The 14,292-nt window shown below is 52.2% G+C and overlaps 1 protein-coding gene across 1 annotated transcript; it reads left to right on the forward strand.

The window, feature by feature from the left end:
* Positions 1-243: 243 nt before the first annotated feature.
* Positions 244-11,026, forward strand: TAL1 (TAL bHLH transcription factor 1, erythroid differentiation factor). Its single transcript, XM_049774947.1, has 4 exons — positions 244-454; positions 3,840-4,271; positions 5,138-5,232; positions 10,459-11,026. Exons 1-4 carry the CDS (start codon positions 450-452, stop codon positions 10,902-10,904), a joined length of 978 nt encoding a protein of 325 aa, XP_049630904.1. The 5' UTR covers positions 244-449; the 3' UTR covers positions 10,905-11,026.
* Positions 11,027-14,292: the final 3,266 nt, after the last annotated feature.

Consider the following 14,292-nt stretch of genomic DNA (forward strand, 5'->3'; position numbering starts at 1 on the left):
CGTCCCGGCCATCCCGGTTTCGCTTTGGGCTGGAGGGGCTGGTGGGGGGGGGGTCATGGAGAAATTGGGGACCTCGGAGGCTCTGCCCCACCGACCAGGGTCTGAAGACAGGATCCCTCTTTCCCGACACGCATCCTCCAGCCCACTCGTGTCTGGCAGCGGCCAGCTCTGCGCTGGGACCAAAGCTCCAGTGTGACCCTGATTCCGAGCACCCCGCGTTAGACACGTCAGTGCTTAGCAAACAGCCTCGCTGAGCCCCACAGATCCGTGCTGGAGGGTCCCACCGTATTCCAGGCGGTGGCAGCGGATGGCTGTGGTCGACTCTGCCTATTCCTGATTGGTCAGGTGTGGGGTCTTTTCTCTGGGAGCCGGTGGGGAGGGGAGAAGCTCGGACACCTGCAGGCTGGGCTAGAAGCTGTTTACCATTCCCTGGACTGGTTGGCGTGGACATGAGGTAATTCCCAGCCATTGACCCCCCATTTCTCTCTCTCTCTCCCTCCTCTCGCCCTCCCTCTTTCTCTCCACCCCCATCTTTCCTGGAAATTTGGGCGCGGCAGACCGCCCAGGACCACACGGCGGCGGCGGCCTAACTGCTGCTATCGCAGCGAGAAAGGGGAGCCTAGACCTCGGTGGCCATCTGCAACTCTGCTGCCCCCTCTTCAGCAGAGGAGAGGAGATTCTAGTCAGAGAGGTTGGTCTCTCTAAATATGCCCCAGGTGAGGTGTTCTGGGTTTTTTTTTTCTGAAGGATGGGGGGAATGGTGGGAAATGTCGAGAAAGGCCTGGGATTCTGGCTAAGGGTCGGGTTTGGGGTGTCGGTGGGTGGAGGTTCAGGATAGAAGAAAGCCCAGTCTTAGCTAGAGAAGCGGGGAGCAGGAACCCAGAGCTGGGAATCCGGATCGGATTGTCTCTACCTCTGGCTGATGGCGATGCCTCTAAGGCCTCCAACTGGGCCTTTTCCTTTCTGACCCTGTAAACACAGCTCGCTTTGGTTTTTCTCTAGGCCACTCCCATTGGTCCGGTTCTGCAGCCCTTCAGAGGCTCCTAACTTTGGGCTGGTTGTATCCGGGTGGTAGCAGGCAGGAAGAAGGCCTCGGAGGAAGGCCACTAGCTACAGTAATCAAACTGGGGTGGGCCCAAAGCCCAGAGTGGGGAGCTCTGGGATACCCCATCTCTCCTGTGACTGTAGAAAAATGGTTTTGTGCAGAAGGGGTGATTTTGGTTCTTGTGCAGGCTTGAGGCTCCCTCCGGGGGCAGTGAGGGTATGGGGGTCTTAAGAGGGATGCATCTCCGATGATGGTTCTGCAGGCATGCAGGGGAGGCTGTTTTCATGAATACAAAATGCTCCAAGCAGTGTAGGAGTTGGGATTGCCCGGGTCTTGGTGCAGGTGCCATGCCTACGTGCCTATTTTCCAGTACTGCCAGGCCACCGTGGTGAGAGGCACAGGAGCAGTTCTGGCCAGCCACAGTCTCTAGGGCTGAGCTGGACGCTGGCTGCACAAAGAGAAGTTACAATGGTCGCATATTCCAGTGTGATTCCCGAGGAAACCTCTCCATTCCTTCATCTCTCTCACATAAAAAAAAATTAAAGATCACCCAGGCCTTCCTTTTCGCAATCGTAACTGAAACCAGGCGATTGGGGGGCTTGTCCCCCAACAAACTGAATGCGCTTGTGAGTCCTCTGTGGTGGCTTCCTGCAGAGCCTGGTGCAGAAACACCAGCAGGGTTTTCCTGAAGTGGGGGAGGGGGGTGAAGAGAGGCGGGACACAGACCCTGAGGACCAATCTTAGGTTTCTCACCAGGAGCCTCCCCAGATATAGATATTTATAGGCGTGTCTGGAGAGGGCATTTGGGGCCAGAACCAACTCGCGTTGAATAGGTGCTCCGGGATCCGCCTCTGCGCCTGGAGCCTGGGAATTAATCAGAGGGTATAAATGTGCCATACGGAGAGTGGAGCTCAGTCTGGCCACAGCAGGGTAGGCTGCCGCTGCTGCTGTTTCTTAGAAGCTGGGACTGAAGCACGTGCTGCAGGCAATAGGGTGAGTTGGGATAGTGGGGGCTTGTAAATTCTGGGGTGTCTTTCACCTCTACATGAGCATATGAGGGGCTGGACCATCAGACCTGTGTCTTGTTCATTTCTAATGACTGCCAATGCCGTGGTGATCTTCTTGCGATAGAATCTATTGTCTTTACCAGAGTTGTACGCTTGCTTTTGATGAAATGTCTCAGACTTACAGTCTATTCATCAAGTATTTGCCTGGTCTCAGGAAATTGTCTTTTGGGCACTGGGCTCATAGTACCAGCAAGACCCAGGACAGGAGTTCATTCTGAATAGCTTATTCTCCATTGGCTTGTAAGTCTGATGCAGCTCTGTTGAGCATTCGGAGGCTTCAGCAGGTTTGCTGCTGAGGGAAAAAGCTGCCCAGAGCCCTGTGGGAATGGGTGGGGAGCTGAATGGCTGCTCCCCTGGTTAGATGGGCCCTGCCTGCAACTAAATTCAATTTTTGTTTTCATTTTCTGCTATAAAATATCCGACAATATAATTATTAGAAATCTTGTTTTGAGCACCTTGTAAATCCCTTTTCCAGTCCTGTTGATTATGTTTTGATATTTTAATTAAAACAACTCAAAAGTGTCCCTAAACTCTGGACTGTGAGCTTAGTTTTCATTTCTGCTGGCATCTGGATGCAGGAGCATCACAAGCAGAGCTAGGAGATGATGCTGGGCTCCAAGTGATCTTGGATGGGTGGGGAACAGAGAGAGCCTTTGGGGTGCTCCTGGAGGATGGTTGCCCTCAGCTCATAGGGCTTGTGGGAGACAGCAGAAAGGGTGTGTGGTACCCATTTTGTGGGAAATAGGCCTGTGTGATCCTGGCACTGCATTTCCAGTGATCCAAGCTCCAGACTGGAACAATGTTTACATAAACATTTGCCAGGTGCAAAATTCTCCTTCTATTCCCCAGAATGGTACAGCACTTAGGCAAAGAGTTGTGGGGGGAAGTTTGGGGAGAGTTGGGGGATTTGGGAAAGATATCAAGGCCTTCCTGTAGCTTTTCTGGCTGGTGCATAGGAGCACTCAGCTCAGTGGCTCCAGCGTCTTCTAGGAGCCTCCCTAGAGTCCGAGCTGTAGAGCACAGGGCAGGTTCGGGGATAGAGGCCCTTCTTCCCCCACACCTCCTCTCCTGGGACACCTGGGTTGTCTGTCTGCGGAGGGTGCTGCAGGTTGACACCGTGTCACCAGACACCCCAAGGACTTGTCTGGTTCCCCATGCTCTCTGCCACTGCTGCAGTGTGAGTGCTGGTTCTGGGCTTCTGTCTCCTCCTTGCACTGCACCAGGCTTCTAGGTGTATGTAGAGGCAGGCTTTGTTGAGGTGAAGGGCTGGAAAGGCACCCTACCTCCGAAGACAGATTCCCTTCCAAAACACAAAGAGGGTGCGGGAAGAACACGGTGGGGGGATTCGTTCCCTCCTCTTCCCGTGAGGCCCGAGGAGGGGAACGGCTAGTGCTTTCTCGCCCCCTTTGCATTTCCTTCCTCCTTTTTTTTTTTTTTTCCTTCTGGGTTTCTTTCACGGCCAGTATTCCTTTCTCTCCTCTTTGATCCCCTAGTCTAGAAGGGACCCTCCCTCCTTTTTCAGAGCCAAAAGCCCAGGCTCCCTCTTTTGCTGGCTCCACAATTCGGCCTGGCCTTTGGCCCTGCGGGCGGGCGTGGGCGCATGTGGCCCTAAGTTTATCTGGAGGGTCCTGGATCTCTCCCTCTGCTCTGCACCGCACCGCACCCCAAGCTAGTTGGGAACGTTGGTCTGAGCGGGCACCCTCTATTCTGTCTGTGTCTGCCCGCAGGATGACGGAGCGGCCGCCGAGCGAGGCGGCCCGCAGTGACCCCCCGCTCGAGGCTCGGGACGCGGCCGAAGCCCGCATGGCTCCCCCGCACCTGGTCCTGCTCAACGGAGTCGCCAAGGAGACGAACCGCACGGCTCCCGCGGACCCCCCGGTCATCGAGCTGGGCGCGCGCAGCGTGGGGGGCGGCCCGGTCGGCGGGGGCGGCGCAGCGCGGGACGCCAAGACCCGTGAGGCCGCAGCGGCCGAAGCGCGCCTTCGGGTGCCGGTGCCCACCACCGAGCTGTGCCGCCCACCCGCGCCCGCGCCCGTGCCCGCCGAGCTGCCTCCGGACGGCCGCATGGTGCAGCTGAGCCCGCCCGCGCTTGCCGCGTCCGCCGGGCCCGGCCGGGCGCTCCTCTACAGCCTGGGCCAGCCGTTGGCGTCGCTCGGCAGGTCCGGAACCTCATTCCCCTGTGCCCTGGGGAGCCCCCCTCCAGGCTGAATAGGGAGGGTGGGAGACTAGAGGTAGCCCCAGTCCTGGGATGAAGAAGAACGCAGATGCGGGTGCCTGGTGGTGGAGGGCGCCTGGTGTGCGTTTTGGGGAGTGGGCAAGGGAGGACGTGGAATGCTTGTGGGGACCAATTCTGAGTGTGCGTGTGTCTGACTGCAGTGCTGGGAAGTTCTCTGCCAGAACTGGTTCTAGGTGCACAGGTAAGATCTGCAGGACCATGGCTGGTTGCTAGGGGGCACCAGATTCTTCTGGGAAATGCTGGGGTGTGAGATCCAGGTCCCCAGCGGTGTGTGAATGTCTATTCCCAGCGATGCGATGGAGATGGAAGCGGGATTGGCATGGAGACAGGAGATGAGGTCCTGTGGTCAGTGTGTGTGAGGGCGCGATAGAGCACACAGAGTGAGTGTTGGGGTGTTTGTCAGCGTGGTGAGTCAGGCTTTCCTGTCTATGGCCTGTCCATAGGGGTTGGGGTGAAGGTTGGGGTCCGGAGAAGGACATACGACCTGCCCCTGCCCATTTGTGGTTGCGCAAGTTGTGCAAGTTGTCATGGGAGTGACTGGGGAGCACCTGGGTCTGTTTAGGAGAGAGAGGTCTATGCGGGTTGTGTGGGTGCATGCGTCTGTCTGGGGGTTCATCTTTGGGTTCTGTGTGTAGAGGTGTAATATATGGGCCCTTGTCCTGCTGGTTTTGCCCAGGGAGCATGCCTCAGGCTGCTTCCAGCCCAGGCAGATGTTAGGGGAGTCTCTCAGAACTCTTTTTCTCCTACTACCTCCATGTGAACCCATGATCTTCTTCTTCCCTCCCACAGTGGTTTTTTTGGGGAGCCTGATGCCTTCCCTATGTTTGCCGCCAACAACCGAGTGAAGAGGAGGCCCTCCCCTTATGAGATGGAGATCTCCGACGGTGAGTCCTCCTGTGTTCACTCCTCATGGCCTTAGAACCTCTTGCAAGAGTTTCTGGGCCCTCTGGCATAGGCCCACAAGAACTAGAGTTCCTTGCTCTGCACTTGACCTTGGACCAAAAGGCGTGTGGTGGGACTGGGGGAGTGTTGAGAAGAGGAGACATGGGTGAGACCAACTATGGGGTTGAGCCTAAACCTCTGGGGCCAGTGCTAACTATCCTCTTGGCTATATCCTACACCAGCAAGGAACCCAGAGCAGAGACCCATGGAAGCCCTGACTCAGGCACTGACCCCCCCCCCCCCCCGGGGTTCCCCCACATCAGTGCTTCTCAATTATTTTCTGTCATGCCCCCTAGGAAGAAGACATTCCCGCCCTTGTACGACTGTAAATAGTATCTTTATTAAAAAAAAAAAAAACTTTAACCTGCAAAACAAAAACATATAAAATAAGTTGAGCTGATTTTTTAATCAGAGGTGATGTCTGGATTAATGGCTACAATGAGCACATTTTGCAATGCATAGCTTTTCGAAGCAGGGTTTGAAGCAGGACACAGCAACTCTCAGCTCCATAGACATACAGAGACATAAACACGGGGCTTAGCTTGTTATGACAGTGTTTGCCGAGGTCAAACGCGCCCCCTTTACAGAGCCTCGATTCCCCCCTGGGGGCGCACCCCTCTATTTGAGAAGCACTGCCCCACATCATATCTCCCAAGTCTTGGAGTGTGTCTGAATTCTGCTCTCTGCTTAGATGGAACTTTTTAAGGGTCTCAATTCAAGGATTTAAGTCCTCCAGGGGGCTTCAACATGATCACTACTACCTGAATAGTCTGTGACCCAGAACTTGGGTGGGTAGGGAGGAGGAAGAATTACCAGAGCCAGAAAATTGAGGACCCCCCCCCCCCACACTCCTACACTCATTCTACCCTGGGTCAACATGATGTAGTAAATGGCTATGAGCACAAGGAGGCAGGAGAGAGCAGGCTCTTCATAGCTTTGGGACTTTATGCTCCTCCCTGAATCTATCTACCATGCTGAGGCCTGGGGGAAGGGTGCTGATGCCCTTATAGCATTTATGGAAGGAGTCAGTGGCAGGGATATGTGTATGTGTTAGAGCTTCTAGAAGAGATTCTCAGTGATCTTCTGGAAAGGAGGGTACTGGAGTCTGGGCAAGGGACAGATCTGGAAAGATAGGGCCATGTATTCTGTGTCTGTAGGAGGTCTAAGCTCAGCCTTTGCCTCTCACTGTACCTTGAGAAATATTGGGAGAGACCCTATGCATGAAGCCAAGTCCCTTAGCACTACTAGGTGTGGCAAAAACCAACAAATAAACAAACAAACAAGATCCAGTCAATTTGAGGCTCCAGGGTAGGGGGATCAAGGCAGCTGGGGAGATAGGGGATCAGTCTGCCAGGTTGGAGAGAGGAGAGGGGTGCACATCACAGAAAGGGACAGGGTCAGCCCTGCAGTTCCCAGGGAATGAGGTGTTACTACCAAGGGAAGAGGAAATGGGTAGAAGGTTCAGAGGAGAGGAAAGAGGCCAAGGCTTGGAGAAAGGTTGGGAAGCCCTTGTCCATGAGTGTGAGCTGCCTTATTGGAGTATCCACTCAGTGGTAGGCTAGAGAGTGAGCACAGGTGGAGAGGCTTTGGGAAGACAGTGATAGAGAGCTGAGTGATTTTTCTGTGAAGGAACCAAAGAGGAATAGATAGAAAATGGGGTGAAGAAGGAGTCATGTACTACATGTAGACATGTAGACATGGGAAGAGATGGGGTAGGTCTTAGAAATTAGAGATTTGGGCCTGGAGAGATAGCACAGCAGTGTTTGCCTTGCAAGCAGCCAATCCAGCACCAAAGGTGGTTGGTTCGAATCCCGGTGTCCCATATGGTCCCCCGTACCTGCCAGGAGCTATTTCTGAGCAGACAGCCAGGAGTAACCCCTGAGCACCGCCGGGTGTGGCCCAAAAACAAAACAAAACAAACAAAAAAAGAAATTAGAGATTTAACCAGAAAGTCTAGTGTCAATGTTTCCATTTTGCATACAAGGAAACTGAGGCTCAGAAATCAGTTGACTGCTCCAGGCCTCTTTGCTTCCTTAAGGACCAGCATCATATATTGATCTAAACACAGAATATTTCTTTCTTTCTTTCTTTCTTTCTTTCTTTCTTTCTTTCTTTCTTTCTTTCTTTCTTTCTTTCTTTCTTTCTTTCTTTCTTTCTTTCTTTCTTTCTTTCTTTCTTTCTTCCTTCCTTCCTTCCTTCCTTCCTTCCTTCCTTCCTTCCTTCCTTCCTTCCTTCCTTCCTTTCCTTTCCTTTCCTTTCCTTCTTTCTTTCTTTCTTTCTTTCTTTCTTTCTTTCTTTCTTTCTTTCTTTCTTTCTTTCTTTCTTTCTTTCTTTCTTTCTTTCTTTCTTTCTTTCTTTCTTTCTTTCTTTCTTTCTTCTTCCTTCCTTTCCTTCCTTTCCTTTCTTCCTTTCCTTACCTTTCCTTCTTTCTTTCTTTCTTTCTTTCTTTCTTTCTTTCTTTCTTTCTTTCTTTCTTTCTTTCTTTCTTTCTCTCTCTTCTTTCTTTCTTTCTTCCTTTTTTTCCTTCCTTTCTTCCTTCCTTCCCTTTCCTTCCTTCCTTCCTTCCTTCCTTCTTTCTTTTTCTTTCTTTCTTTCTTTCTTTCTTTCTTTCTTTATTTCTTTATTTCTTTCTTTCTTTCTTTCTTTCTTTCTTTCTTTCTTTCTTTCTTTCTTTCTTTCTTTCTTTCTTTCTTTTTTCTTCTTTCTCTTCTTTCTTCTTCTCTCTTCTTTCTCTTTCCTTCCTTCCTTCTCTTTCCCTTCCTTCCTTCCTTCCTTCCTTCCTTCCTTCCTTCCTTCCTTCCTTCCTTCCTTCCTTCCTTCCTTCCTTCCTTCCTTCCTTCCTTCCTTCCTTCTTTCTTCTTCTTTCTTTCTTTCTTTCTTTCTTTCTTTCTTTCTTTCTTTCTTTCTTTCTTTCTTTCTTTCTTTCTTTCTTTCTTTCTTTCTTTCTTTCTTATACTTCTTGATTGGTTTTGGGTCACACCCAGCAGTGTGAGTAACCCAGCTCTTACCAGTTACTCCTGGCTTTGCACTTAGAAATTGCCCATGGCAGGCTGGGGAACCAAATAGGATGCCAGGAATCTGGGTCCCTCCCCTGTCAACTATATGCAAGGCAAACGCCCTACCGCTGTGCTATTTCTCTGGCCCTCAAAACTCGGGATATTTCTGACTTGTCTGCTCTTCTTTCTGGACACTTCCATCCCAGTTGTACCCGCTGACATATGCCCCCTCCTCACCTTGGGGCCCTCAAGATTGACCAGTATTGCCATGGAGCCTGTGTCTTTCTGATCTTCTCATGGCTGAGGGGCTACCCTCCATAGATGCCAGGGCTGGGGAGACCAAGTTTCCTCTGTGTGAGGTGTTCAGGTAGAGACCACACAGATGTCTCTGTTTCTCTCAGCCTGAGCCAGGCTTGAGCAAGGAGTCAGCTGGGTGGAGCCTGTCAGATGCTCTGTGGGCAAAGGATGAGCAACCCTCCCCAGGAAAAATATGAGTACTTGGTGTGGGAGCACATCTGCCAAAGCAAAAGAGGCCAGTCATACAGGAAGTGACTAGAGCCTGGCTGGCCAAGGGCATCCTCTGTTCTGAGCTGGTCTCAGTCTCCTTGACTTGAAAGGATCTATGAGGCAGATATGATACCTACCCCTCATCCTTCCTCCCTGCCTGTTCTCCTCCTGCCCCTCCTTTTAGATTCCCCCCTTCCTTCCTCCTCTCTCTCATCCTCTCTCTCTCTCTCTCTCCTGCACATATCCCCTTTCTCCTTTCCACTTCCTTTCCTCCTCTCAGTCTCTAAGCTCCTTCCAGGCTCCAAAGAAGCTGGTAGCCCTTACCCCAGGCCTGAGGGTTGCTTCAGTGCCCCCAGAGAAGAGCTGCCTGTGCCCTGGGGGTGGGGAGGGAAGGCTTAGCCTCAGCTCAGGTAGGGCACTGCGGAGCTTCTTTTGCTCCACGGCCATGTTGCAGAACTTGGCAGGTCGAAGGTGCTATATCCATCTCCATCTCGTAACCAGCTCCAGGTCTCAGTGCACAAACCTGATGCCAAGTGTCCTGGTCTTTAAGAGAGGCTCAGGCTCCAAGGGACAGGTTCCTTATCACCCCAGTCCCAGAGGAGCTGCTTTTTCTCTACCTCTGTTCTCTCCTCCAATCCCCCAGCTGCCTGCAGGAACAGTGGTCAGCATACTTCTAAAGCCCTTCTGCATGCCTCCTGCAGCTCTCTCAGCAGGGCTTCCACCATGGTCCTAGACATCCTAGACAGCCAGGTTGCAGCCATTGTCTAGCTCAGGTCTCTGACTGGATATTCCCCCCCCCCCTTCCCCTTTCTCTGCTTGCTGGTTTCTTCTTTAGCTTTAGTTCTCACCCTAGAGTTGTCACCTTATCAGAGAGCTCCCTTTCAGAAGCATGCTTGGTAGGGGAGGAGGAGGTGGGGTTCAGTATTTGTACAAGGGACTTAGCCAGGAGGCTTGGCTCCTTTTCATCTTTCACATGCTGCCCCCTGTTGGCTATTTGCTTGGCACTTGCTCTTCTGTTTTCACCTCTTTTAAGATGTCAGCTACTTAGAGAGGGAGGGATTCCACTTGTTCTTAGTGCCTAGAAGGATGCCGAGTGGTACAGGTAAATTATTGACTGAGTGTTTAATTAAGGCAGGTGTCAACACTTTTGTGGGCTGTTAGACCCTGGCGGCAATCTTGGGACCCGAATTATTAGTATTGTTTCCATTTACAGGCCAGGAAACTATAAACTGAGGCACAGTGTTGAACATTATTGTGGTCACTATCTTGTGACTAATTCTAAGTCAGGGACCAAGCCGTGAAAGTTTGACTCCAAACTTATCCTCTTCACTCTGGTCTTGCAACAGATGAATGAATGAATAAATGAATGAATGAATAAATGAATGGATGATATGTGGTCCCTGACCTTTGATTTCTCTTAGCCCGGTAAGGGACACCATCCTAAAAACGGAAGAGTGAGGGGCGGGAGGAATCGCAGGATCAGGTGTCTGGTCATAGCTGTCTGCAAGGTGGGGTGCAGGGGTGTGTGAAAGAAGGAAACAGATGAGCTGGGTGTGGGAGTTCTCCAGGATTGGACAGAAGAGGCAGGAGATCTTGGTTGCCAAGTGGTGGGTTTTCTCCTTCCTGGGGGATCTCTGGTTCATTCTCCTGATCTTGGTCCTCCAGGTCCCCATACGAAAGTGGTGCGGCGCATCTTCACCAACAGCCGGGAGCGTTGGCGGCAGCAGAATGTAAATGGGGCCTTCGCAGAGCTGCGAAAGCTCATCCCCACTCATCCACCAGACAAGAAGCTCAGCAAGAATGAGATCCTCCGCCTGGCAATGAAGTACATCAACTTCCTAGCCAAGCTGCTCAACGACCAGGAAGAGGAGGGCAGCCAGCGGGCCAAACCTGGCAAGGACTCCGTAGTGGGGGCAGGTGGCGGTGGCGGGGGCGGTGCACCCCCCGAGGACCTCCTGCAGGACGTACTTTCCCCCAACTCCAGCTGTGGCAGCTCCCTGGATGGGGCAGCCAGCCCGGACAGCTACACAGAGGAGCCGGCGCCCAAGCACACGGCCCGAGGCCTCCATCCTGCCTTGCTGCCTGCCACGGACGGAGCTGGCCCCCGGTGATGGGCTGGGGCCCGGGACTGGCCAGACTGGTGTCCTCAGGCCTGTGGGACTGGGGTCTTCAGGGCAGGTGGGGTGAGGATTGGACAGCTCTGAAGCAGGGCAGTGAACTTGACCTTTCTTTGATGGCTGGACTTTGGGAAGTTCTTGGTCTACCCCTGCAGCTGGCTGCCCCATTTCTAGCCTTGGTAGGACAGAGCAAAGACAGAGCAAAGTGGTAGGTACTTTTTACGAAGACGGCACAGTCTTGCCCCTCCCTCCCATCCCTCAGAGTTCCTGAAGAAGAGGTTCAAGGGGCACTACACGGGGTCTGGAGTTTGGGAGCCCCTCTGTTTTTTTTCAGAGACTTGTGATCTAAGTCTTCCCTGGGGCTCTCAGCAGCCTGCATCTTGCCCCCCAGCCCCTCTCTGTGGGCAGGGCAGCTTTTGTGGCCACTCTGTCCAAATCTCTAGGTACCCAAGAGTTGCCCATTTGCTGAGCCCCGTCTTCATGGAGGCCCGTGCTGGCCTATCCAGCTTACAGCTGCTGCCAAGTCACCTCAAGCCTCAGGGTGCCTTCCGTTGGGGGGACCAAGTGGACCACTGGTGCTTGGCTGGGTTGGCCAGAGGGCCAGAAAACCCAGGAGCCCTTGCCTCTTGCCCTGGGAATCAAAACACTGCTTTTTGCCTTCCTCACTAATCCTTGGGGCTGTGGGATCCCCTCTGTGGCTAAAACATTGCCTGTTGGGACCTGTGACACTGCAGAGAAAAAGGAAATTAGTTCTGGAGTGAGACATAGCAGCTTGTTTTGGGCTCCAGAAGCTTTCTATCTCTGCAGGGCTCAGAAATGGTGCCTGCATGTCCACCTGCACGGCCCAGCCCTGTTCCTGCAGGGGACCAGTGCCTGCGTGCATACGTCAGTGCTGAGAGCAGAGGCACAGGCCTGTTGGGACGGTCTCCCCAGTATTCAAACCCCCCTTCTTCGTTGTTGGTAGACAATGGCCAACATTCTGGCCTGTATTCTGACCTGTCCCAAGCACCAACTGTCCTAGAAATTCCTAACTTGTGGGACTTTTCCTTGACTTAATGAAGTCAAGGTGGGATCTTTAGGTCTTGGCCCAGCCCCACTTCCAGGGCGTGGGAATCTGGCAGAAACCAGGCCTCAGTGGAGACCCAGACTCACACCCACTCTAGCAGTAGCTGTGGTCTGTCACCAGAGGTGTATGAGAGAGGCCAGCTTCATGCAATTGAAGTGTACCTCCCAAACATTGTACAGGAAAGTTTTGTAAATCAACTCCTCTCCTTCATCTTTGAAAGAAATCCTATTGCAAGTCCTTTTGTAAAGTGATGAGTTTTTTTTTTTTTGTAGCTTGGATTACTCTCCCCCACCTTCCCTTTGGTCTCCTGTGCCCATTCACCTGAAGAAATATGGTTCACCCACCCAGGGCCTTCATTCCTGACCTGGGGAAACTGTGCCTGAGTCCTGTACGCTCCAGGACTCCCAGCCCTCTAGCAAGGGTCTCTGCTGTGGTACATGTGGACTGATTCTGTAGCTGTCTCATCCCTGAAAGGCCCTCAGAGGTTCTAAGTTTCTGCCTGTGGTCAGGCCTTGAGTACAGCCACATGCAGACTGGGATGGTCCATGAATCTCTTCCATCACCTCATCTTGTTTAAGTTGCAAGGGCCTGGATACATCCTGGTACCCCTATAGCTTGCTCTATATCTCATTAAGAGTCCCCAAATCATCTCCAGGTTTCTTTCTGTGCTCAGAAGCTCCTGTCAATCATCCAATTCATCTAAAGATGGAGCAGCCAAGGTCAAGGTCCTGGCCACATCTGCACCCCATGGGTGGTCTTAAGTCAGGAGAGAATAGCAGCTGCTGTGGGCATGAGGGCAGAGGTTTGGAAGACTTGTGCCAGCTCCTTCGACTTGCAGATATCTCTTTCCCAGGGCCAGTTTCTTAAAAGACAGGGTATGGCCTGTCTCCCAGGTTTAAATCAGAAGAATCTGTGGAGATGCCAAGTGCTCAGGTCTCACCTCATCAGCTCCCTTTTGTGAGGTGTTTTACCCTGAGTCTGGGAGTCAGGCTACCCCAAGGCATAGCCTGGTTCCTCTCTAGGAAACCCAGATTTCAAACGGATTCAGAAATTTATTTCAACAAACGTCAATACACGTTTGTTGAGTTCCTGAGGCTATCCTCTCCCCAGATGGCCCTCACTGCTGTCTTGTTACACAGCAAGGACAGGAGTGAGAATGGAAAAGAGATAGGGAAACTGGACAGACTATGCAAAATGGAATAGAGCTCCCCAAAATGGGCCTGGGGAGCAGAGAGCAAAGCCTCAGGGGTATGTGGGAACCAGAGAAATCCATCATTTTAGCCTGTCATTCCCACCCCAGGCATTTCTCTTTTCTCTCCCGCTGATTCCATTCAGGAAGAAATGGAAACATTTTTGGAGTAAAACAGATACTCTAGGGAAAAAGTATAAAGGTGAAAAGAGGAGAGCAAGGCAGCTGGGAAGGCCTGGAAGGAGTCTTGGGCTCCCAAAAATTCACTTTCTTTTATTTGTTGTGGCAAATGACCCGATGGTACAGCCTTTATCCTTTTCTGTAAACAAAACCAAGGGCACAGGAGCTCTCCTGGGCTGACACCTGTTTCAGCCTTTGGGGGTGGGTCTCTTCGTACTTGTGATTGCAATGGTACATGGCCCCGGCCAAGCCTCCCCCACCCCTGTACATAGTGGCGTCCCGGTGGCAGGCCGGGCCCTTCCCATCTGTGTTGTACTGTACGTGATGAACTGTGCTGGTCTCTACATTTCTCTGCAGAGGAGTAGCCGCTCCTGGTACAGAACCTCTCTGCAGCCCAGAGGCCGGCACTGTGGGCATATGACTCTAGCAGCAAAGCCCATGTGGTGATGATGTGTATGTATATACATAAGGATATATGGGGAAAATTTCTAAATAAAAGTTTTACAAATGAACTAAGCTCTGTGCTTGCATGGTGCACCCTTGATCTGAGAGGTGGCACCTCGAAAGGGAAAATGTGACATGAATCTGTCTCCATAGAAATGGGGGGACCTCTATGACCAGCTTGTATAGCTGAAGCCTAGGCAGAACTAAAAAGAGAAATGTCTCTCCCTCAAGCTTCCCTATCAAGTCTCCTAGAGGGGGCTTTTCTTGTCACTCTGCACCCACAGTCACCTCAGGGCTTTCCCTCAGACATTCCACTCAGTATAACTATGCTCAGACCTGGGCTGGACAGATGAGAGGATTGCAAATCAGGCTCTCCAATGGAGGCCAAGGTGCTTGCCATGGCTCCGGAGCATGGGGGAGCCTAGATCTTGTGGGGGATCCAGTAATGGAGGTTCAGGAGTGGGGAGATCATTCTGATGTGGGGCCAGTGATCCTCAGGGCCT

The sequence above is a fragment of the Suncus etruscus genome, chromosome 6 (assembly GCF_024139225.1).
Source record: "Suncus etruscus isolate mSunEtr1 chromosome 6, mSunEtr1.pri.cur, whole genome shotgun sequence".
NCBI lineage: Eukaryota > Metazoa > Chordata > Mammalia > Eulipotyphla > Soricidae > Suncus > Suncus etruscus.

Bases quoted from the DNA above. Each gene is read 5' to 3' on its own strand.
- TAL1 (XM_049774947.1), top strand. The intron at 4,272-5,137 runs GTCCGGAACCTC...TCCCTCCCACAG, and splicing joins CCGTTGGCGTCGCTCGGCAG to TGGTTTTTTTGGGGAGCCTG. The intron at 5,233-10,458 runs GTGAGTCCTCCT...TTGGTCCTCCAG, and splicing joins TGAGATGGAGATCTCCGACG to GTCCCCATACGAAAGTGGTG.